This window comes from Agelaius tricolor, unplaced genomic scaffold (genome assembly GCF_023055355.1).
Source record: "Agelaius tricolor isolate 1412-34295 unplaced genomic scaffold, bAgeTri1.0.p SCAF_9, whole genome shotgun sequence".
Taxonomy (NCBI): Eukaryota; Metazoa; Chordata; class Aves; order Passeriformes; family Icteridae; genus Agelaius; species Agelaius tricolor.
The window spans coordinates 32,813,120-32,835,996 of record NW_027269269.1 but is presented as its reverse complement, the minus strand read 5'-3'; the positions used below and the strand labels follow the sequence as shown (position 1 = coordinate 32,835,996).

Genomic DNA, 22,877 nt, shown 5'->3' with positions numbered 1-22,877 from the left:
ATCTACCACAATGAAACTCTAGTTCTTCCTGGCAACAGGCACTACTATAAAGGCATGGAAATAATAACAAATGATGGGCATGCCAAGAGGGCCACTTACAATATGATTGCTTAAAACAATACTTTAACAACTTAAACCAGCAGTAAGCACATAAAACTCCATGTAGCAGTTTACTACTATTATATTTATACTATTGATTTACTTAGCATGTGTTAATTTTTGCTGGTGTTTTTAATAACTTACCAATACCTCTGCCAAGGTTATATCTATAGGGGAAAAGAAAAGCTCAATGTGCTGTGTAATGTAATTGTGTGCCTGTGCATAATTTCATAATGTGATCACTCCTGAACAATACCTGTGTGTATTCTCCTATTCCAGTAATCAGACATTAGAAAGCTCACTTGTATAAGGTGATTTCCAGTGCAAGTTAGCAACAAAACCTTTTGACCCACAACTACTGAAAATGGGTAATTAATGCTTTAACTGGCTCTGATGTCCTGGAATTTGATGGCCTCATTTAATTTAACAGAAGGACTATGAAAGGTCAAAGAACTTGTACCTCTAGTGAAGGCATTCACTCCATGTGTAATACAGAAATGTATGCCATACTCTAAACAGGTTAAATTTAATTCAATTTAAATATACTCTGCTGAGTTTTTACCATTTCTAACAACATGGTGGGTTTGTTAAAATGTACAGGAATGAGTAGCTCAAGACATTCTATGATCAGCAACAGGTATTAAATTGCCAAATATAGCAGAATGAAACATTACACAGGCCAAAATGTTTAGAATAGATGGAATATCACTCAGGCTATCCTAATCTAGCTAGCATAGAAATAATAACAGGAGCCAGCAATAATATGGGACAATAGAACTTTTAGTGGGTGGTCAGCCAAACGTTTGCCTTGTGTATGTACATTATTTATTTATTTATATTATTTATTATTTTAAACTTGAACTGTTCGTGAAGAATCCCAAAAAATATATATTTAATTAACCAATGGCTGTATAAAAAATAATCCCCAATGCTATTTGTATTGATGTGATAAATCAATGCTCTATGAAATAAAAAAATATGGATTCATTATGAATTATCACTGAAAATATTATGTTGATTGGATGGAAAAATCAAGTCCAACTGAAAAAGGATAAATTATTTTTCCCCCAAGAAGACATGTACTTTTAATAAATCTTTGTGGTTAGGGACATTTGTTATCTGTTGGTTAAGGATAGGTAAATTGAAGATCTCACTGTTGTCTGTCATTGACCAACATGGAATTTTGTGGTGCTGAAGTATCCAAGCCTGAATACTGCACAGTCCAAATACTGCATGGTCTGAGTGTGAGTAGGTCTGATGTGAACACACCATGGGCATAGGGAGTAACTAGAAAGATACTTGGCTTTAAGCTTCCCTACCAAGCCTCCTGACTTGGACTCCTACAAATGGGTGATCTTTTTCAATGAAGCATTTTCCAGTACTTATTGTGGATCTGACATCAGAAAACATTAGTAAAGAGTAGCCACACAGTAATAAATCTGTAAATTTACACAGACTGAGTGCCAATATAATTTCATAATCACCCTCAGGAATTGTATAACAAGATCAGTAGAAACACATGGCACTCTGAGGAATTAGATTCTAGAATAAAACACAGTGAGATATTTTGCGGGGCTCAAGATGACTTGGGGAAGTCACATTTCTGTCTTTTATTGATAAATTATAAAAAACCACCCCAAACCCAGAACTCTACCTGTTGTTGGCATGATCCACTTTGGCAGTCCAGGTGCTTTTGTTCTGACTGGTGGTAGTGTGGTTCTACTAAGAGCTGTGAGAGAGTTTCAAAAGAAAAAAAGGAAAAAGAAGAAAAAAAGAAAGAATTCCATGAGAAGAGTACCCAACAGACTTCTATGTGATGCCAAGAATTCCACACTAGAGAAGAAGTAACACCTGCTGTGATGACACACATAGTTTTGGTTTAATTTCTTTTTTCTTTTTCTGATTGGAATCGCTTTACCACTAGACTTATTGATTGAAAAATATCCCCCTTTTTCCCTCCCAGCAATACTTAAAATCCCACTAAGAGTAGATAAAATTAATTAACTATTTAATCTCCTCCCCATCCCAGACTGAATAAACATTTATTACCAGGTCTGGTCTGTGATTTATCCGTAGGCTGTGGTCTTGCAGAAGTGAGACGAGTTTTATGAGGTGCTAAAAGAAATAAGGTCCTGTTTCAATGCTCTGTGTAACAGAACAGGGACAGTGCAGTGCAATTTGCCAGACAAAAAGGTCCATGCACCAATGTGATACAGCAAAATGGACACATGAGAGCTCTATGAGTTCTAATCCAAAATGCATGTGGAAAATGCTAGTTTCTTTAGTGGCCAGATGGCTCCATCATGCAGTCTGACCAGTTACATTCATATGTAGGTTTAGGAAAAAGATGTAAAATATTTACAGCCAGTTACCCAACTGTATATGGATACAGAGTTAGCTCTGCAAGGTATCCATGGCCTTAAGACATTTAATTAGGTTCTGTAAAAAACAAACAAACAAAAAACCTCAAAATAAAACACCGAACTGAACCCCCCAAAAACAAAGACTTAGATAAAACTATGAAACATTAAAATATTTCTGAGAAAACAACTGGGAGCATTCAATGCAGGCACTGTGCAGGGCAGCTGAAGATCAGTGTCATCAGCAAGGCTGAAATCAGAAACCCTCAACCTTTTTTTATTTCACTTGCAAAATAGTTTTGATACTCTAGATGTTATGGGATCTCTGGAAGCTGAAAGCATAAGCAGTAGTCACTGTTATCTTGTGCCCAATTAGCAATGTCCGTAAATCAGTTTTTTTAAGTAGAGCTGGCTATTTGATGTTCAAGACAAATAAATGTTCAACCCATAACACTTAATCCAGCCTCTCCAAAGCATCAGAGAAAATACAGGTCAGGACATATTACTCATTTTTAACATTTATATTGGGGAAGTTTTACAGATTTTGATTTTGTAAGAAAAAGTTGGAACTCGGTTACATCGATGTTTGCAACACTATATACATATGAGCATCCAATACACAGCTCTAATACTGTTTAAAAACTTCACATAATCTTCAATATTTGAGGCAATACCGTGCAAATCCCATTTTCAGAGCAATAAACTAAAATATTTGATAAGGGGAAAAATAAAGGTTTATATTATGTATTTGAAACAGTTTTAAAGGTAATAATGAACAGACCATTAAACTGTACTGATTTTACTTAAGATCTACAGACTCTCAATACAACAACTTAAGAAAATCTTAAAAAATTACCTGTATCAAACCAAGGAATTTCAGTTGCTTGACCAATTTTGGGCTTGGGTGAAATGTGGTATGTTTCATTGGGAACTGAAAATGGACATATTACTGCTTAGCAAATGCAAATGGTTTCCTTTTAAACATAAGACATCACAGATGGAAAGGAAATTCAAACTGTCTGTGCAAATCATAAACAAAAGAGTCAGTGCTAGAAATCTGGCTGAAAACCATGCTTTTATACATGTAAAAGACCTTTCAAGTCTGCAAGATATATATTATTAGTAAGTCAGACAAAACCAGAAAAGATGATAAGGCAATGCCTTTTTACAATGACTCCTCAGCCTTGTACATGTAGTACTTATTTCTATAAAGAATCACATTAATAAGAAAAATGGCTGGAAAATTAAAACCAGCAACATTTTGTACATGCACTGGACTGTAACTAACAAACGAACATGACAAAGATATATGAAAGTATTTCTGTTGATTAAAGTGTAGGTTTAGCCATATAGCAAAAGCAGAGAAAGTAAAGATTGATGAAAAATAAACTGATGCAATATTCTCATTACCCAAAGTTATTTTGGACCCATCAACAACATGAACTGTTACAAGGTTAATTGATCCCAGGTGTGTTGCCCTTGGAGCTATAAAAAATAAACCATTGTTCTGTGAGAAGGCAAATTAAAGAAGCTGGGTTTCATGAAGGATCTGTCTCTCCATTGTTTCCTAAAAACCTATCTCAACATCTGCTAGGACAATTTTAACAGACATGAGACAGGCACATTCTGATTAGTCTGGATGTATTTTCATGCTGACAACCAGACAGTGCAACTATTCTGCTGGGCCACCACTAACTTCAGAACACTTGCCCTAAACCTGGAGTTCTATGGTCTTTCTCATACTTGTTGATTAATTTACATGTCTCAAAAAAATTCTAGAAGCTATGAGTAATGTATTTATTTTTCAGATCTCACTCAAGTTTGAATGAATTAATTGAAAGGTCTCTAAGTTACTGGATGAAAAGGACAGACTGGCAGGCAGAGGCCCACACTACATGGCTCTTTGTCTTTCAATAAATAAGAAAATAAGGTGAATTAAGGTAAAAATATGGAAGCTGGAAAATAAACTACTTACTCGCATAAGGAGCAGTTGCTAAAAGGTGCCATTTATATTTCACAGTAAATGTTTGTTTACAGTTTTTCCTACCAGTAGTTGGTTTTGCATATACACCTTTATAATGATTTCAACTTTTATATATAAATTTTATAGTGATTTTTAAAAGGCAAAAAATAAACCTCTAAATTCTGTTCTCTAAAATTCTTTCCCTAAATCTAAATTTGTAGTGGTACCAAAAGATGGCATTTGTTAAATATGGCATGGTTGCAAATAGCTCTTATTCAACTGAGACTTAGATTCTAACTTGGTTATTGAACAGCCTTTCAAAACAAGGTATTTAGGAAAGAAATCTTTTTCCTGGGCTGTTCAGTTTGATGTTCACAGTAATATATAGGTACATATGGTGAATGTTTAGATTGAATATAGTTCTTGAATGAATAGGCTTGAAATCTCTTTGGCCATAAAAAATGGGCAAGGAGAAAGAAGTGATGGGGGGGGAAATTACTAAACTATTAATTAAGCTATTTGTCTAAGAATAAAATTTTATCAATTGAGAGGTTAGATCAGAGAGAAGGAAAGATCAGGAGCTGCTCTTATAGACATGTAGTCTCTCCTCACCTAACTGTATTTTTCTCCTTCCTCCTTAGCAATTTTTATTGAAATTGATCATCTCATGGTAGAGCTCAGATATCACCACCCTTCACTATAGATGTGCATCCCTGAATCTACCATGGTTACTGCAAAAATCACTGGTATTGAAGGCACTTCTACTCTTAGCATGTCAAATATCTTGGACTGAAACTCTGTAACCTGATTTTCAAAAGTACTTGAGAAATTGAATCAAATGTATTTAGAATAAAAAAATCTCCAAAACAAAAGAACTTTTTGAATGTAAGCACAGAAATACATTTTTATGAATATTAATTAAATTTCTCAGATTTTTTGATGACTACTAAACCCATCCAACTGCTTTCCATGGAAATTGATCCAATTCTTGGGCATTGACTTTGATATAATTTATGAACAAGTTCTCAGCTGAAGAATGATACAAAATTCTGTCTACTTATTATGCATACCCGTTGACCACAAAACTCAGTGACAGCAGAAATATAACTAAGGCAGTGCCACAGTAACACTTCTAAAGTTAAAAACTGTAAATTACCAGGTTTAGTTTGTGGTACTTCTGGCCCAACAGATGTTTTGGATTTGGAAGGAATGAGCAGTGTTTCTTTTGGAGCTGAAAGAAAAGGAAAAAGATTATTATTGTATTCTTCAGGAATCATGATCCAATGCCATACTTAGCCCACAGAAAATGCATGCCTCAAATGCCTGAAAAAAAGACAATAACAATTCCATGGCTTTCTGGAACCTGAAACAAAACAACTAGCCAAAACACAGAAAAGTCCCAGCAGTGTGCTGTAGGATAAGCTGAGTTGGGGGCTAAAATTCTTGCTCTAAAAGAAAAATTAGGCCACTGACTTCTGGTTGGAGATCTGAAAAATACAGACTTCTGATCAGACATAAGCTGTAGGCTATTTTTGCTTTACTTGACAAATAGAAATGAGAATCCTCTGTATCCTAAAGTACATGCATGTGGCAGCAGAATGAAGGATAGTGGAATGGTGTTACATAAATACCACATTGGAGCATGCTCTCTAGAAATTTCTCTACTGAAAAATGAGAAATACCTGCATCTTAATGTTAAGGAAACTTATTTACCCATTGTTGCCCTTGAATGACCAGTGGTGGTAGAAGATTTTGTAAAAATTGGTTGCGGAGTTGTCGGATATATTGCTGTTAAGGAGAAAATGTGAAAAATCTTAGAATCTGTAATCCAAAAAAAGCAGCATTTGCTAAAACCTGCAAAATGTCCCAAACAATGGAGTAGCAGAATATCTTGACAATCAAATGCTGACAGACATAATTATCTCTCTATTAACTTCTGCTGTACATTTATACCAAAAATGGGAAAGCACACAGCACTCCATAATTATTTTTAAAGCTATTTTTATTTCAGTACAATGTCTGTGGCTAACTGCACAAGCACATTGTAAAGAAATTCTGTTGCATTTCAAGAAAAGAGTAACAAAAAAATGTTCACAGAGGAGTACCCAAGATTACCAGTAATCACAGAGAACTCAGTCTGCCTAGGCACTGAAATTTGTCAATAACCACATTACTACATTCCAGTCATCACTTTTTATGTGTAATAGACAGAGGAATACCATTATATATATTATACATTACATGTATACCTACATATTATATATTCTTACTATTATTTGTAGTGCAGTTTTGGCTTATTTTGGAGTGATCATCTGAAGTGTAATGCATTTCTTTCACCACAAAACTGGCTAGGAATAACCCCATTGAGAAGCACAAAACCCTGAAACTTGGAGAAAGAATAATTAAACACAAAATTAAAATAATGCCTCTATTACCAGGTCTGGTGTATGGCACTCTTGGTCTTTCAGTTTTTCGTTTGGTATGAATGAATGGTTTTTCAGTTGGAGCTGGAACAAAAACAAAAAGCACCCAAAACAATAATGAAAAAACACACTGCTTTTCACAGCACAGGAGGAACATGAGTACGATCTGATCTAGAATAAGGCAAATTATGTAAGAATAAGCTGAAAGCTGGAATTCCTGCAAAGAAAGGAAAACAAGTTAAATGGCCACTTATACAAGAAGACTTCTAAAAAAATATATACAAATTTGCAGTTCTGCATCAAGCAGTCTGGAATATAGTCATTAACATCATCATATGGTAATAGGACAAAAATAGACAGTGGTAACCTGTGCCTTTCTCATCTGCCACACATGAGTAGATGAGAAAAGGATTTCTTTTTCATTTGTGTCAAACTTGATTTTTAAATTATATTATTTTGTTCTTATGTTGGAATGATTTAATACTGTTATCTTCACACTATACAGATAAAAAAATCTTGTAAGTAAAAGTAGGAATAATTTCCTGGAAAAGGTTATCTTAGCCCTTTTTAGTCTGTGGTCTGCTCCAATGCGAGAGGTCCAAAATGATCTGCCTTAGCCTGTGCAGTTTTCATCCCCCTTGCTCTGAGGAATCATTTTCTGCATGTGACTATTGCTCACGTAGCTCAGGTGTTTACAACAGGGCACCTACTTCATAAAGCTAGATGCACAGATACTGAATGAATACTAACCTCAGTATCATTGCATACAGGGAATATAAATGGAAATAGAAACATGTTTAAAAGCAGTTTTAATTTCCTCTTCCTCAAAAAGAAAAGAGACATAGTTTGAAGATTATAAAATGCCTATTAATATTTCATTCTCAGAAAATATATACCATTTCATTCTCAGAAAATCACAGTTAAGGTCTGTCTCTGAAGCTGGGGACAGAAAGCTGGTTGAACAACAATTGCTCAAGCAATGCTCTTGCTCCTGGATAGTGCGTGGGTTCAGTGACCCTTACTTGGTCCACATCTGACAATTAATTTAAGAAGAAGAACACTCAGCTAAGGTTTCATATATTTAAGCAAGTCTTCCCAACCTAGATAACTAGAGGAAAGCAGAGAGGATGGTTTCAAGTAGTAGAGTGGGATTTAGATGGTCACATATCGGGTCTGGAGACTATGCCGTTGTTGATATATTAGAATTTTTTTCTGTAAAATTAAACCATGAGGAGTGAAGAAGAAGAGTATTTTAGAATGAAATTATCCACAATTCACATGAAGAATAGGGGATTAACTCAGTTGGTTAGAGCATGGTAATAATGCAAGGGTTGTGATGGGCCAGTTTAACTTCAGAGTTGGACTCGATGATCCTTGTGGGTCCCTTCCAACCCAGAACATACTGTGACTCTCTGAAGCATCACTATCTGCTCTTTAAATAAAGTCCCCTTTTACTGGAAAATAGATAACCTGGAGGAATTGCATCATCCTGACTGGAAAGGCTAGAAGAGGATGAAAAGAACCTTTGAAAGTAAAGAGTCCATACATTATTACCCTTATCAAGACCAAAGATCAAATAAGTATCTACAAGAAGAGCAAAATTTCATTATTAGCTTTTAATAAAATATAATAAGCTCTCTCTAAGATGATATTCTCTAAAAAAGGTGTAAAATAGAATAATTATGAAATAACAGTTACCAAATATTGCCTTTGTTCTTTCAGGAATATGAGGGATCATAGTAGTATCTCGTTCATCAAACGTTGGAAAAATCTCTGTTGGAAAAATTGTCAATAAATTATCTGAATAATGAAAACAATCTCCCTTTCCTCCTTTTCTCAAAAATCCTTTCAGCACTATTCTGTATACAACAGGAAAGGGATGTTTTAAAACAGCAATGGGCATTTACCCTCAGAAATTTATGGTTAGGAAACAACACTAACAAACCTTCAGTGAAATCACTGATTATATTACACAGGTCAGTTGGATTTATGATGGGGAGTCACTTAAGCAAAATGTAATTAAAGGGAATCCTCATACTAATGGGTGAAATGCACATGTAAAGAAAAAGCATTACAACAGTGTTAGGAGGTTTCTCTCATAAATGCTTCAAAAACATGGTGCACACTATTAAAGTGTGTTGCTCAGATAGAAGCTGCAAATAACTTTTTATCCTTGATTAAAACATATAGGCTGATTCTATTTCTTCTGTTAATATCTGCATAAAATACAAAAACTGTTGAACTGTTGAAGATTCCGTCAGATTTAATTGCATCCCTGCAGAGGTTTCTTAACCTAGAATAATAACCAGGTGACAGCTGATGCACTGATGATTATTCCCCCCACTTCCACTCCAAAAACAATTGTTCAATTATCCACCGAAGCTTCAAAAAGACCAGATAATTTACCAGGCCTCCTGTATGGAGCATCCGGGATGGGAGTTGCTCTAGGTTTAAAAGGAATATGTTGTGGTTCTTTAAGACCTGAAAGAAAAGATCTGTTTTAAGGGTTTATACTTTGACAAAATTAGGCTTGTTGCACAGGCACTGCATATCTCATGCTTGCAAATAAAAACAATCTCTGCGTGACAACCTGAAAAACTGAGTGTCAGATACGCATCAAGAACAGGTCAGATACATGTCAGGAATTCAAGAGAAAACAAAATCCTGAATGAAAACATGAGTGGAAAATTAATCAGATAAGCCAAATCTGGAGTCAAGCAACAAAGCCAGCTAGAGCACAGACAGCTACAGGGAATATATTTCTGTCTGTATTTCAGAACCCATAACTGTAATACCCATGGTGTGCTGGCTCCTACAAGTGTCAAAGAATTACGTGTGTGACAGGGAAAGAAATTTTATGTGAAGACAACAAACCAGCTAGGAATCTTTCAATACCTGCAACAGAGTAGAATGTAGTTCAATTAGTAGAAAAGAAAATAATTCAAAACCACAAACAGATTATGTGAAAAACAGATAGTGATATATAGACATTGGCCCAAGGAGTAGTGAAAAAATAACAATGACCAGCTCAAGGTAACAAATTTATCTGCTGCTGTCTTTTGTTGTTCAACTGTAAATATACTAACTCCCAAAACTCCATAAAAACAAGATACACAGAGTTAGTGGTGAGTATAAGTTAGTGGTACAAATACTCCCTTTGACATGACTGGTTAGTTTTCAATTTGGAACACATTCCTTTTTTTTTCCTTTTCTTTGTAAAATTAGTGAATATACACTCACTTAAAATAATGTTCAATGGATACTCTCAGAACTGTTAGAAGTTACAGAGGTTTGACTATTCATTAGTATGCAAATCCCTATTAGTTTATTTTTGAGGGTGACATTCCATCACCAGGTCACACAAACCTATGAGTGGTTTCAGTTAGAGATATTTGGAGTCATACATGAAGGCCCTCAAATAGGTTTTTCTCCAAGCATCTTTTGACAGGCACAAAAGAGAAGCAATTTCTTCCAACTTCTCGTGATGTTTCTTTGTTGTCTACCCTGCTCTACAGATTATTCAGCTGTGATAGATGTTATGTGGCTGAAAAGCAGAGGCAACTACTAAAACTCAGACATTAAAAATAGAAATCACCTCTGTTTTCCTGGAAACACATATTTAATGATCATCAGAGAATGTATTTGTAATATGAAGAAATGTTAATCAGCACTTGATTCACTGAGGAAAGACAACCCAAAAGAACCCCTGGATATTCAAGCACAACAAAACAACAATCTGTACCAGGTTTTGTGTATGGGACATCCGGACTTGGTGATGCCCTGGGCTTGGAAGTGACTCGCCGACTTTCTTTGGGACCTGTGGAAATGAGCAAAGTTTTGAATTTATTATTGAGGATGATGATTCTTGGTCTTATGAAGATGGGCAAAGTTTTGAACACATTGTTGAGGATGATGATTCAACATATGTCTTTCGATTTTTCTGCTGAATCAGAAGATTTGTTTTCTGCTAAGAAAATTTTTAGGGATTACTTCTGTCATTTTAAAATAATCCCAAAGAGATCTCCTGTAATCAATACAATGCCAGTGCATAGACTAAAGACAAAGTGACCTTTACAGTGCAGTGTCAGATCAACTTTCCACTCCTAACAGCAATAACAAACACAGCTTTCTACAGAGTAAACTGCTGTCGTTCTAACACTCCCTAGTTGTGCTTCACAAGTGTTTCATAATCCAAAAACCTGCTGCTCCTTTGAATCAACTCTGCATTAAAAAAAAAAAAAATCCTCAGTGAAGCAGTCAAAGCAGAAGAAACATGGAAATTTACCTCTAATTTTCAAATTGACAGAGCTATATCCAAAGTTTTGGGAACAGAAAAGTACTGTAATTTTACAATTTAAAGAAGCAACTCAAAAATACAAATATTTTCTAAGGAAATCAAGATTCCTGTGTGCAAGGGCTAAGAATGAGTGTTAACCCACACATCTCCATTGTGTTTCATTGACATGTATAAATATCCAGCAGATTATGTTCAATGACAGCTGTATAGCAAAATTTGATTATGACAGCGAAGCACAGCCTGGAAAATAAGTACCTCTGTATCTTCACAGAACTCATCAATTTTGAACATTTTCAAAGTGATGAAATTTTCATGCACTAAAGGGCAAAATATTGATAAGCTTACTTGCTCTCGTTGGAGGAACACGTGGACTGGGTGATGTTTTAGGTCTGGAAGGCCTGTGATATATATCTTTAGAAGCTGAAAGAAAGAAACTGGGTTAAGCATTATTAAAGTAATAAGTAGCTTCAAATACAAATAAACTGTTCTGTAATGGGTGTAGTCCTGGAATGATTCACAATATCAAATTCAAGTGACAAAAATGCCTTAGTCAAATGGATCTGTCTCAAGCAATCTTATGACCCAGGATTAATGAAATGATTGTGCTCTGACAGTGAAATTGAGGTTTGAGTGGAACAGAATTATTTTCCAGCCCACTATGAAGGACTGAATTTCATTTCATAAAACTAGAGGTGGAGGGAAGAAAAAGAAAGAGGGAGGGAAAGAAAGCTTTCAGGATGCAGCTCTGCCCACCCATGGTGCTCTGCACCTGCAATGGTGCTATCTACACAGGATGACTGAAAACATATAATTAGGATTCTGTTCTGATCTGCCCTCTGCTTCTTACCATTAGATGTTGAAGGAAATTTTCCTATCTTATGTGTATAACAACTTGAAAAAAACAAGGATTCTCCTCATTTGTTTCATAGAAAATAAGAAGATACCGAGAACTTTGACAGTTAAATTATTAAGGAACATGCAAAAAAAGGTGACAATTTTTTTCAGGTCTGCTTTTAACAGTTTGTGCTGAAGAAGAAAGACAATGTGACCTTTCAAACAATCAAGCATCATTACCTATTGTTGCCTTTGGTTTCTCAGTTTTAAATCTAATTGTTTCCAGAACTGCATTAGCATAATAAAACAACAAAACCAAAGTATTACCAAGAACAATCACTGTCTCCACAATACTCATACCATCCCTGCTAGGGCTGATGACAGATAGTCACTCCTCCCTGAAACTCAACATCCAAGTATAATGTTCCACAGAATTTCCTCCCGTTCAAGGTAACAGCTCTAATACAGAACAGATCCCAAATATCTGAAGTTTTTGTAAAAGCCACAAAGAGACTGTGGGTGGTTTTTTTTTACCTTCAGCTTTGTACACTTTCCTGACTTATTTCAAGGGTTTTTTTCAAACAATAAGTGCAGACTTACTGGGGAGAAAAGGAACCTGAGTTGTCTTTCTGCCCATCTCTTCACCAGCACCATCTAATACTCCATGTACCTTGGATACCCATACTGGGTCTGGCTGGAATGGAGGTTATTTTCTTCACAGCAGCCCCTGTGCTACTCTGTTTTGGACTCATGAGCAAAGAAGTGTTGATAAAATACCAATGTTTTACTTGTTGCTGAATACGCCTTGTCACAGCATCCAAGAATTCTTTGTTTTTCACTCTGCCCCCAGGCAAGAGGGCTGGGCTAGGGGTGGGCAGGAGAGGACACAGCCAGGACAGCAGGACCACCCTGGCCAAAGGGATATTCCACCTCACATAAAGCCATCTCAGCATCAAAACTTTCCAAAGCACCCATTGTTCCTAGACTGGCTCTGCTCTGCCTGTGGGATGTGGTGTGAGGTTGCTTTGTGCCACTTGCTTTCTCCACCTCTTTTTATCCTCCCTTATTAAACTGTCTTTATCTTGAACTATGATTTTTTTCCCCTATATTTTTTTCCCCTTACTTCTGCTCTCCAGACCACTGTGGGGTGGAATGAGCAAGAGGTTAGTGTGTGCTTAGCTTCTGGCCAGGGTCAACCCACTATGGTGCCTCATACATGCAAGTGTGAGTTGCATAATTTACTTTCTCCCTCCTTAATTCTCCTAAGGTTGTTTATGGGTACAACAACCCATGCAGACACAATTATAGGAAGTATTACACATTCTTAAATTTCTGAACAACACAAGGGCTCTGGAAAAGTGAACCAACAAGTTCACTTGAATGAAAGCTTGTGTCTGGAAAAGAAGAAACAGGCACAATTTAAAAAATACAGAGCAGAATCCTTCCTTTCTGCAATGACACCCCTTGTTTTCACCTTTACTTTACTAGAACACAAGTTACACAGAAAAGACATTTTCACTGAGAATTTTACAGAAAACATCAATTTCTGCAGTGACTTACAATGTAATAAAGAACTGAAGATATTTTCAACTTACCAGGTTGCTTATAAATTCTATATGCCACTGGATTTTATGCCTCAAGTAATGTTCTAAAATATATGCCCGAGGAATACACACAAATCTGAAGCTCCAGTGATCACAGTAGGATCCATAAGACACGTGTCAGTATGAAAAGGTAAAAAAAAAAAAATGAACCTACCAGGTCTTGTTCGTGGCACCTCTGGGCTTGGTGATGTTCTAGGCTTGGAAGGAACATACTGTGGTCCTCTAGGAACTAAAAAATAGCAAATATTAGAATTTTTTGGGAACAGATACTGACAGAAAGAATAACATTAAAGAAGAACATATGCCTTTGGGACCCTTTGGAATCACAAAAACGTGAGTAATGGAGAAATATGAACACTTAGTACATAACAAACCCCAGTGCTGATGGAAAAGCTCTGTAACAGGACAATATAAAACAAGGCCAGTATTGTTGCACAGTATGAAAAGTGAAGCAGCACATGATAGAAATGGAGTATAGTGACAAGCAGTCAAAGGTAGGTTGTAGTGCTTCCATCCCCTTTGCAGAACACATTTGTGTGAGGAAAAAAAGAGAAAAAGATGATTATGAATTGTTAGTGAAAAATCACAAAACCCCCCCTTACAGGATGAACTTTAATGGTAAAAAAATTATGAGAGTGGAGTGCAATGAAGCAGTGCTTGTGATGGTCAGTGAGAAAAAAGCTAAATGTGATGGTCCCCAGGTGATTTACCCTGTAGGTAAAACTGTTACCTATTGTTGGTTTTAGTTGATCAGTTCTAAGTGTTATAGATTCCAGGACTGTATCAGAAACAAAACAGAAAATATGTTTTGAAAGTTGAAAATTTACAATTAGCACTATTTTTTGAATCCTGTACTTTGTTTACTGCCTTATAGTGAAACAGTTGTATTAAATATCTGAGAAAGCAGTGAAATCTTCAACATAGTGTGAGCTTTGTTCTCCCATAGGCTTCAATGAAATATCCAAATATTATCATTCTGTTATTCAGAAAATGGCTTTTTAGGGACACAAATCTTATCCCTTGGTGATGTGTTTCAAATGCACTCTATTTACACAACTGGAATCAGACAGTACTTGCTTGTGTACTGAACACTTATTAAAGAGCATAACATGGTGTATTGCATTGCACAGTCATATAATTCAGCTCTAGACTGGAATGGATCTAGAGGCCATTGGTTTAGAGTAATAAGGATGTGAAATTGATGTGTCAATTCTTCTGTATGGATTACAACTAAAAAAAAAGAAGAAACGTCTTTGGATATTTTAATACAATCACAAGATAAGTGGATGATGCTGTAGAAAATGTTCTGTATATTACAGATTCTTGAAGAAACAGTAAGTTGAAGAGGCTTTTGTTTTTGTTTGTTTGTTAGTTTGTTTTAAACACAGATCAATACAAGCTCATAATATCTGTGTGACAAAACCATAAACCATTTCTGAGAAAGCCAGACTACCATAACAATGAAAAATGGCCACAAAGGTAAAAAACTGAGTGTATGAGAAGTTGCATCTTAAGGAGTAACTTGGAAACAATGTTTTATAATCAGATGCCATCGTTAAAAATTTATGAGAAGACAAGGATTTTGACTGTTTGCTACATGAGGAAATCACACTTAACAGATAACATCAAATTTCAAAAATATTGGTCTATGTCTACAATTTAAAGATCTTCAATAAGTGTTTATCCTTAAATTTTTTACATTTACCAAAGGATACCAGATATTGATATTTGAGACCCTTGCATTTTCTCTTGCTATTACCAGCTGGAGAACATGGGACAGAAAGTAATTTTTTCTGCCTCTCACATTTAATGACATAAAAATCCAGTATTTTGGAATACAATGGAAAGGATCATTAATGCCAATAAATGTTTATAAGCAAATACTAAGTATGCATGTATAACTAGGCAATTTAGGCCCTCATGCAGAAAATACTAATGACATGAAATTAACTGATGGTGGCTTAGAAGGGAAACATATTTATTTTAACAATGCAAAGCAACGTTGGAAAGAATTATACCCCTCAAGTAGCCTCAGTACATGCTTTATTTTCTTTGTATTTGTTTTAGTTAGCAAGGTTAATCTGAGTGTAGCTACACTATTCTCATCCTGTGCCTTGAAGTAGCAGAGGTTTATTCTTTTGCTCAGTGAAAAATACCTAGCAAATGTCACGACTCATGAAAGCTGCAATTAAATTGCTGAATGGCACAGAACAGAACTTCATTCTGTTTTAACTGGCTCAGGTAACTAAACAGCTGCTTATAAACACATTTCAATCCAAAACAAACTGTACTAGAAACAATCACAAAGTCGTTTACCATCTTTGGCCTGCGGAACGTGAGGTTTGGGTGAAGTTTTAGGTTTAGAAGGAACACGTGGAGTCACCCTTGGAGCTGGAAGAGAAAATGTGGGCAGTAAGTTGGTTAAATTGCACAGCAATTAAATCTGATACCAGCTGAACACACAAGCACAGAAATCTCACACCTGCAACTGAGAAGAAGTAGGCAATCAGGTAATACTCTCCATGTGTTTACAACAATCTAAGCAAGAAAGTGGAATTTTAGTCATTTTTGAAGCTCAGTTTTTGTTTGTGTTTTTAAAATAAAAACTGGAACAAGCGCAAATAAGCATAATTATGAGAAAGGTGATTGAGAGCTGCCAGCATAATTTCTTTTTTCACAAAGGAGACATTCCAGCTGTGAAGAGAGCAATACACTCAACTGTTTTGAATGCCAAGCAAGATAATTACCTAGAAGAAAAATGAGGTTAAATGAAACAATCCTGAGACAGGAGGTGACAAACTTCAGTGATGCTTGCTGTGATGTAAATAAAGCAAACACAACAGCTTGCCAAGGAAATATTATTACCTATGGGTGACCTTGGTGGTTCAGTTCTAAGTGTAATAGGTTCCAAGACTGCAACAGAAACAGTGTGACAAAGTGAGTAAGGAATGCACTTAAAAAACTTAAATACTCCAGTGGTAAGTAGAAAAGCAGGCACTAACACAACACCCCAGTAATATGGATCTTCAAGCTGACTTTTAAATCATGGGCAATTACAATTCTTAATAATACAGGTAAAATAAGAAATAAGTAATTGGACAAACTTGACGGCAATAGAAGCAAAATTATGTGGATAAAAATCAGTAAATCCAAGAACAAGCAAGAGAAGAGATTGCAGAGTTTAACTTAGAGACAGCAAGGGACTCTTGATATACAGAATGTCAAACTGAACTCTGTTATTTCAAAGTAGTGTGCTGACCATGACAAAATAGTTGAGTTTTTCCTCTAAAGTGAGTAATAAAGCAGAGCACTAAAAGGCTGCTATTAGGTAGAGCTGTATTTATCAGTCAGCTGAAAACAATTAGTTTGATAAAGCCTGTTATTTTTTTCTCATATCCACTTAAAATTTGAATCACAAAACCAATATATCATGCCCTTTTCCTGGTGACAAACTGTACCAAAGGAGACAAAAAATTATGAGATGGCAGAATCTATAAAAATTTCTTGGCAATAAAGAAAACCTATTTTAATGCATTAATTCTTTCATCTCAATGCAGTAACAAGTCAAGTAGCATATAACACACAGATATACAACCTAAAGACAGAACCTGTTCTCTAACCCACATTCACTTATTTCCCAAACTCTCTTATGCATTTACCCATTTTGAAAATGGGCTTTACAGTCAATAACACTATAAAACTTTGATTGCAAGTGAGGGGGCTAATACTAAGGTATTTATTACATGCCTATTAACATACACAGTACATTATTCTGTAGTATTAATATTACTGGAAATGAAGAAAAAAAACCCCCAAAATAACCAGTATTAACTTCTACTGACAGTGGTCGGATACTCCATAGAAATGTCAGACCAGCCACTAATTTTTCAAATGTTCTCACTACATATGCCTGGTTTGCAAAGACTTTGCCATTATGCAAGCTCATCAGTTACCTTTGGAATTAAAATTGAAAATCTTTTCCTAGAAAATACTAATTTCTATTTTCAGGTTGCTTTTGAAAAAATCAATCATTTCTTACAAAGAGAAAACCAGCTTTCAATAATAGAAAGATATTTATATTATTTTTTAGGTCTGCACACTGTTTTCTGGAGCAATATGGTTTCCTTTTGTACAAGTATTATCCAAAAAAATTGAATGTCTCTTCTCCCCACCTAGAGGAAAATAAAAAGTTGTTCTCTTCTTTACTTTCTGCACTAATAGCAAGTCTCAAAGTACATAATTTCAAAAGAAGTGCCTCATCAGACTTAGCCTGAGGTGTTTTGATCTTAGCAGATCATTTGGGCTTCAAATGTGAGGAATGTGTATTTTGGATACTGGGAAATGTTTGTTTTGTGGAAACCTGCATTTAAGCTGAAAGTAAATGGTCCCATAGTAAATCACATTCAGGTTCAGCAACAAAGAAATTAAGTCTAGGAAATGAGCCTCTGTCCCTCTCAATGAATAACCACAGAAAAAGGAATTGTACTATGTGTTTAATGCATGAAATATTGTTGGATATGAACAAAACAAGCAATGATTATCCATTTGATGGATAATCAAAGAGCTGGATGTTCTTGAGCAGCACAATTAACTACTCATAGTTTAGTCAAAAGCCAACAAAAAGACTTAACAAGCAATGCTAAGAAAAGATTGTTATGCAATATTGACCTTGAGAAGTCAATGTCATTAGAGGAGTTTTGAGAGGATTTCATGGTATAGAACTTGTTGCAGTTGAAAACTATGAGTTTAAGTGAGTTGCTGCTAATTGACCAAACCAAACTGATTCTATTTTATCAAATCATTTAAGTAAGGCTTAAAGATATCCTCGTCCTGTTTCATGTATGTACTCAGCTTCATCCAGGTTTTAAAGACCAAAGCTAGATTGCTGAAAACATCTTGAAGCCCTTCTCAGAATACAGCTTGCACAGCAAATGTAAACAGTGATTTAAATTTTCCTTTCAATTAGATAAAGCATTTCAGGGCTCACTGCAAAGGAGAGCCCCTTGTTCTTTGTCTGCATAAAAAATGTATATATTAAACACATCACTTAACATATATTCCCATACTAAAAAAAGGCCATGTATTATTTTATATAAACTGTGCTCCTCATTAAAAATAAAATAATTTTTTAAAAAATTTTAAATTGAGCAAAAGTTTGGATGTATTAATTGAAAAAATGCAGTATTTTCCATACATTTGAAAAAATATCAGCAATATGCCACAAAACTCCTTTTGCAGGAAGTGTTTACTTGTGTGTAGTTTTAAATGTCATTTTAGATTATGTTATTTCTATATTCCATAAGATCTTTATTATTGCAATAATTCTTATTCTTTCCTCTTCTAATATAACTGAAACTTTCCGGTAAATACCTTTGAAGTGATATCCTGTCTTTTAGAAGACATCTCCATGTTAGAAACATGGAGAAATAATAAAGTACCAAGATCATATTTCCATTTGCTGGGTTTGGACCACACATGAATAAGCAAGAAGCCTCCAGGAAATGCTGTTTTCAACTGCACATAATATGAGACCAGTGAAAAGAAGAATGACTAAGGATGACTCATAATCATTACCCTCTGCAGTCTTTGGATGTTCATATGTGTAGGGACTCCTAGAAGTGACTGACACTGGGATGGTTGCTGTTGGAATAAAGAGAATTTTCTTAAGAGAAATACAGGTGCATCTGTATCTGTTTTTTTAACTGCTGGTACAGCTCACCTGCTCTTGCTTCCCACCTAAAATCTTCAAAACTCTTCAAAAGGAAACACTGAATGAATGATAAATTTACCCTATGTGGATTTTGCTGCTTTTGAAAAATAAAAAGTGCATTTATGCTACAGGAACACACTGAGACAGGAGCTCTCTAAAGCTTCACCTTCCTGTTTTACTGATTTTTTAAAAAATCTCTTTATGGCTGTAGACCACTGAAAAGAAACAGCTCCAGAGAACTCCATTTTCTTTGGCAAATCTTTCTATTAACTTTCCTGGGTTTCTTCCATAGTGATAGAAAGGATAGATATGAAAGGCTTCATGTGTAAATAACTGTAAAGTCCCAGAAAGCAAGGCTGAAGGTCCCAGCAGATTATCTAGTGCCACTGCACATTAGATCATCAAGTTAACAAGCTTCCCATCTCTATCTAGAGTACTTAATTGGGTTTGAAAGGAACAAACCCCAAACACCTTGAAAAATATAAAGAACTTTGAAGTCAAAGTTGGTAGAATTGTTTGATAGTAGTGTGACTTTACAAACAGAATCCAATTTAATTCCTAAACACATCTACAATAATTGAGTAATCTTTGTGGTTACCCTTTAAATTTTGCTTTGTTTCTCTGTTTTGACTCTTAGCCTCTGTTCCTCCCAAAAGATTTTAATTAGGAAAGAAAAAGTGATGGATAAATATTGTATGATGGGCCTCAAACTATATTTTTGGACATACTAACAATTTGTCATGTTGTAATTCACAAGCATTTTGAGACTCACAGGAAAACTTATTTAAAGGAAGTTACCTTAAAATTTTGAAATACAATAAAATCTGAGACATAACACTTCCAAAATTCTGTCAGTTTAGACAGAAAATCACATTGTTAATTTAAAAGTCTCTATTTCCCCACATGAAGGTTTATGGTGGTTTACCTGAGTGGAGGGTGTTTAAATTTAAAAGACTTAATTATTTCAGATTTCTAAATTTTCCCTCTTTTCTGACTTTTTTTATAGCTTAGACAGCTTTTATATTTGATAATATTGCTACTATTTTAAGAAAGCAAAATACTCCAAAATGTCTTCAGTACAAATAATTCATGCATTTAAGTAAATGCCCAGATAAGTTTTGGAGTCTCAATCCCTGGAGATATTTAAAAACTTTTCTGTAAAGAAAGTGTGGCAGCGTATTTGTGTACACAATACAAAATTCATTATTATTTCCTTTCCTGAAAAATGGAGAATGTTTAGAGAGAGATATTCATTCTAACAATAATAAAAGTGAGGACAATGGCTGGGCATGATCACATTGGCAAGAAAACTTATTTTTTTCATGTAGGCAACAGATTCAGTTACCCAAATGCCAAGAAAGAGAATGAAACTGTGAACTTTCACTAGAATGTACAGTTTGTTAGCTAGAGAATCTGAAAATCATTTTAATGTTTGGGGTTTCTTAAATGAGGATTTTTTCCTCCACTGCCAAAAAAGACAAATACTTTACCAGAAACAGCACAAAAATAATATTAATAATGAGAGCCAAAATTAATTGCTTAACACAAAGGCAGTTATTTGGCAGTAATGGCAGTAAGTAATTGATTAAATATGAATTTGGCATATATTGTTCATTATTTTGATTTACTCTTAGGGAAAGGTGACAACCACTATCTTGACACAAGTTTCTAATTTAAGCTGAACTTCCAGGTGATGCTGGAACACAGACAGGGCACTGCTCTTTCACCATTTTGCCACCTACCCAAAAGCCAGCTTATCCCCATGCCCTGCATATTTTATGGCTCAAATAATATTTTCTGAACAAGAATATAATTTGTCACATTATAACACGCCAGTTTCACTACCTACTTACAAGAGAATCATGACAAGCTTCATCAAGATTAAAAAGTGTGTTTCAGCATTCTACCTGATTGACTCATGAGACCACCACTGGGAAAGAAAAAAACAGAGGCTGGTGTACAAATATTTCAAAATGCCACTTTCTTCTTAGGCATATAGAAACTTGCTATAGAAGCACTCAATGTGGAAACACCAGGATAAAATCTTGATCTTGGCAGTCCCAGGGTGTAAAACAAATCTATGCAACAGTTTCCAAATGAGTTGCTTTTATTTTTGTCTCAGGCAGAGAAAAAAAAGCAACTCATGCATGAGTTGTGCATGAGTTGCTGAATATAAATCTGAGTCCTGCATGTTGTTCAAAATACAATAGGCAGGACTCAGAATTATATTCAGACATAGACATCTACAGCAGAGACAAAAGTAATGATTCTTGTAATACAATACTGGATTTCCTACACTTAAAATTATGCAGGAGCTGTAATCAGCATAAAAACTAATGATACTCAGTATTCTGAGACAATTCCAAGTCATAAGTGCCATTTCTTTAACAAGCTTCACAGGGAATAATTTGGTCTGAAGAGAGTTCATTTCTTTTTATGGGCAAAAAATAATTTGCAGGAATCTGGAAGGAATTTAATAAAATCATCTGATCTCTTCCAGCATTGAGTAATATATTCTTACAATAAACAATTATGCAATTTCAAGCTTTATAATTTCATTATAAACCATGTAACACTAGAAATATTTTTACAACTCTATTTATTTATTCTCCATGTCCAGAAAATGCCAGGTGTGTTTTACTCTCTGCCATACATTATAGATGAAATTTAACATGGTGTGAAGGTGCTATTTCATTTGGGATCATAAAATATGTCTTTACTGAATTCCAGAATAAAATTCCATTCTTACTTTCACAGTTTCAGGTAAGTCTATATGTGCTCTAATGATCACTGAATCAATCAAATCCTATGGTTCTATGTAAGATCTTATAACCATCAGCAAAACAGTAGAATTTGTGTTTTCTGGACCCTATGCTGAACTAAGTTGGAAAACTTGTTATTCCAAAACGAAAAGCAGGGAAATAATTTGCTTTGATATCTGGCTACGTGAGTTGGTGACTTGGGACATAAAAGTTAAAAGGTTTTTTGCTTTGCTTCTATTTTTTGGGGGATCCAATACAAAAATATTTTTCCTCAAAGAGTAATTCCTCACCTTTCTGATGATTAAGTGCTGAACTTCACATTCACACAGAAGAAATTCAAGCTAAAATGCATGACTTAAGTGAGATACTATAACAAATGTTTGCTATGAAAATTAGTTACCAGGTTTAGTTCGTGGCTTTTGGGGTCTGGCAGATGGTCTAGGTTTAGATGCAGAAGTAGTGAGCTTTGCTTCTTTAGGAGCTGAAAGAAATATACTGGATTATAAATTTATGGTTTCCACTGTATCACAAAAAAAAAGATTAAATGAGGCAATGAATGGCTACAGGGGAAAAAAGCAAGTGGTAGGATCAGATATGCCAAGGAGGCTTCTCAAAAAATCTTCCTAAGAATTCACTAGTCCAGCAAGATCCCTGTTTGTCTTTCATTGTAAAAGTGAGTAATTGCATTTAAATATGCAGTTGAAGCTTGCAGTCACATCCAAATGTTCTTCTAATTAAGTTAGCAAATTAATTTTCGCAAGATACCTAAGAGATAAAATAATAATGCTTTTTATAATTTTGAATTCCCGGTCAATTTGAAGCCAT

The 22,877-nt window shown here is 35.1% G+C and overlaps 1 protein-coding gene across 13 annotated transcripts in view; it reads right to left on the bottom strand.

Moving 5' to 3' along the window:
* ABI3BP (ABI family member 3 binding protein) overlaps positions 1-22,877 on the bottom strand; it is a 137,127-nt gene that overhangs the window by 33,590 nt on the left and 80,660 nt on the right. For 9 of the 13 annotated variants that reach the window (XM_071433540.1, XM_071433545.1, XM_071433541.1 and 6 more), the window contains 17 exons: positions 22,453-22,533; positions 19,155-19,220; positions 16,446-16,493; positions 15,897-15,971; positions 14,311-14,358; positions 13,735-13,809; positions 11,488-11,562; positions 10,588-10,662; positions 9,252-9,326; positions 8,544-8,618; positions 6,858-6,929; positions 6,136-6,210; positions 5,579-5,653; positions 3,870-3,944; positions 3,316-3,390; positions 2,149-2,214; positions 1,754-1,828 (listed from right to left, as the gene is read on the bottom strand). In XM_071433540.1, the coding sequence (XP_071289641.1) occupies positions 1,754-1,828; positions 2,149-2,214; positions 3,316-3,390; positions 3,870-3,944; positions 5,579-5,653; positions 6,136-6,210; positions 6,858-6,929; positions 8,544-8,618; positions 9,252-9,326; positions 10,588-10,662; positions 11,488-11,562; positions 13,735-13,809; positions 14,311-14,358; positions 15,897-15,971; positions 16,446-16,493; positions 19,155-19,220; positions 22,453-22,533 (1,206 nt within the window). The remainder of the gene's footprint in view (positions 1-1,753; positions 1,829-2,148; positions 2,215-3,315; positions 3,391-3,869; positions 3,945-5,578; positions 5,654-6,135; positions 6,211-6,857; positions 6,930-8,543; positions 8,619-9,251; positions 9,327-10,587; positions 10,663-11,487; positions 11,563-13,734; positions 13,810-14,310; positions 14,359-15,896; positions 15,972-16,445; positions 16,494-19,154; positions 19,221-22,452; positions 22,534-22,877) is intronic. The other 4 variants (XM_071433544.1, XM_071433542.1, XM_071433550.1 and 1 more) reach the window with 4 other exon arrangements.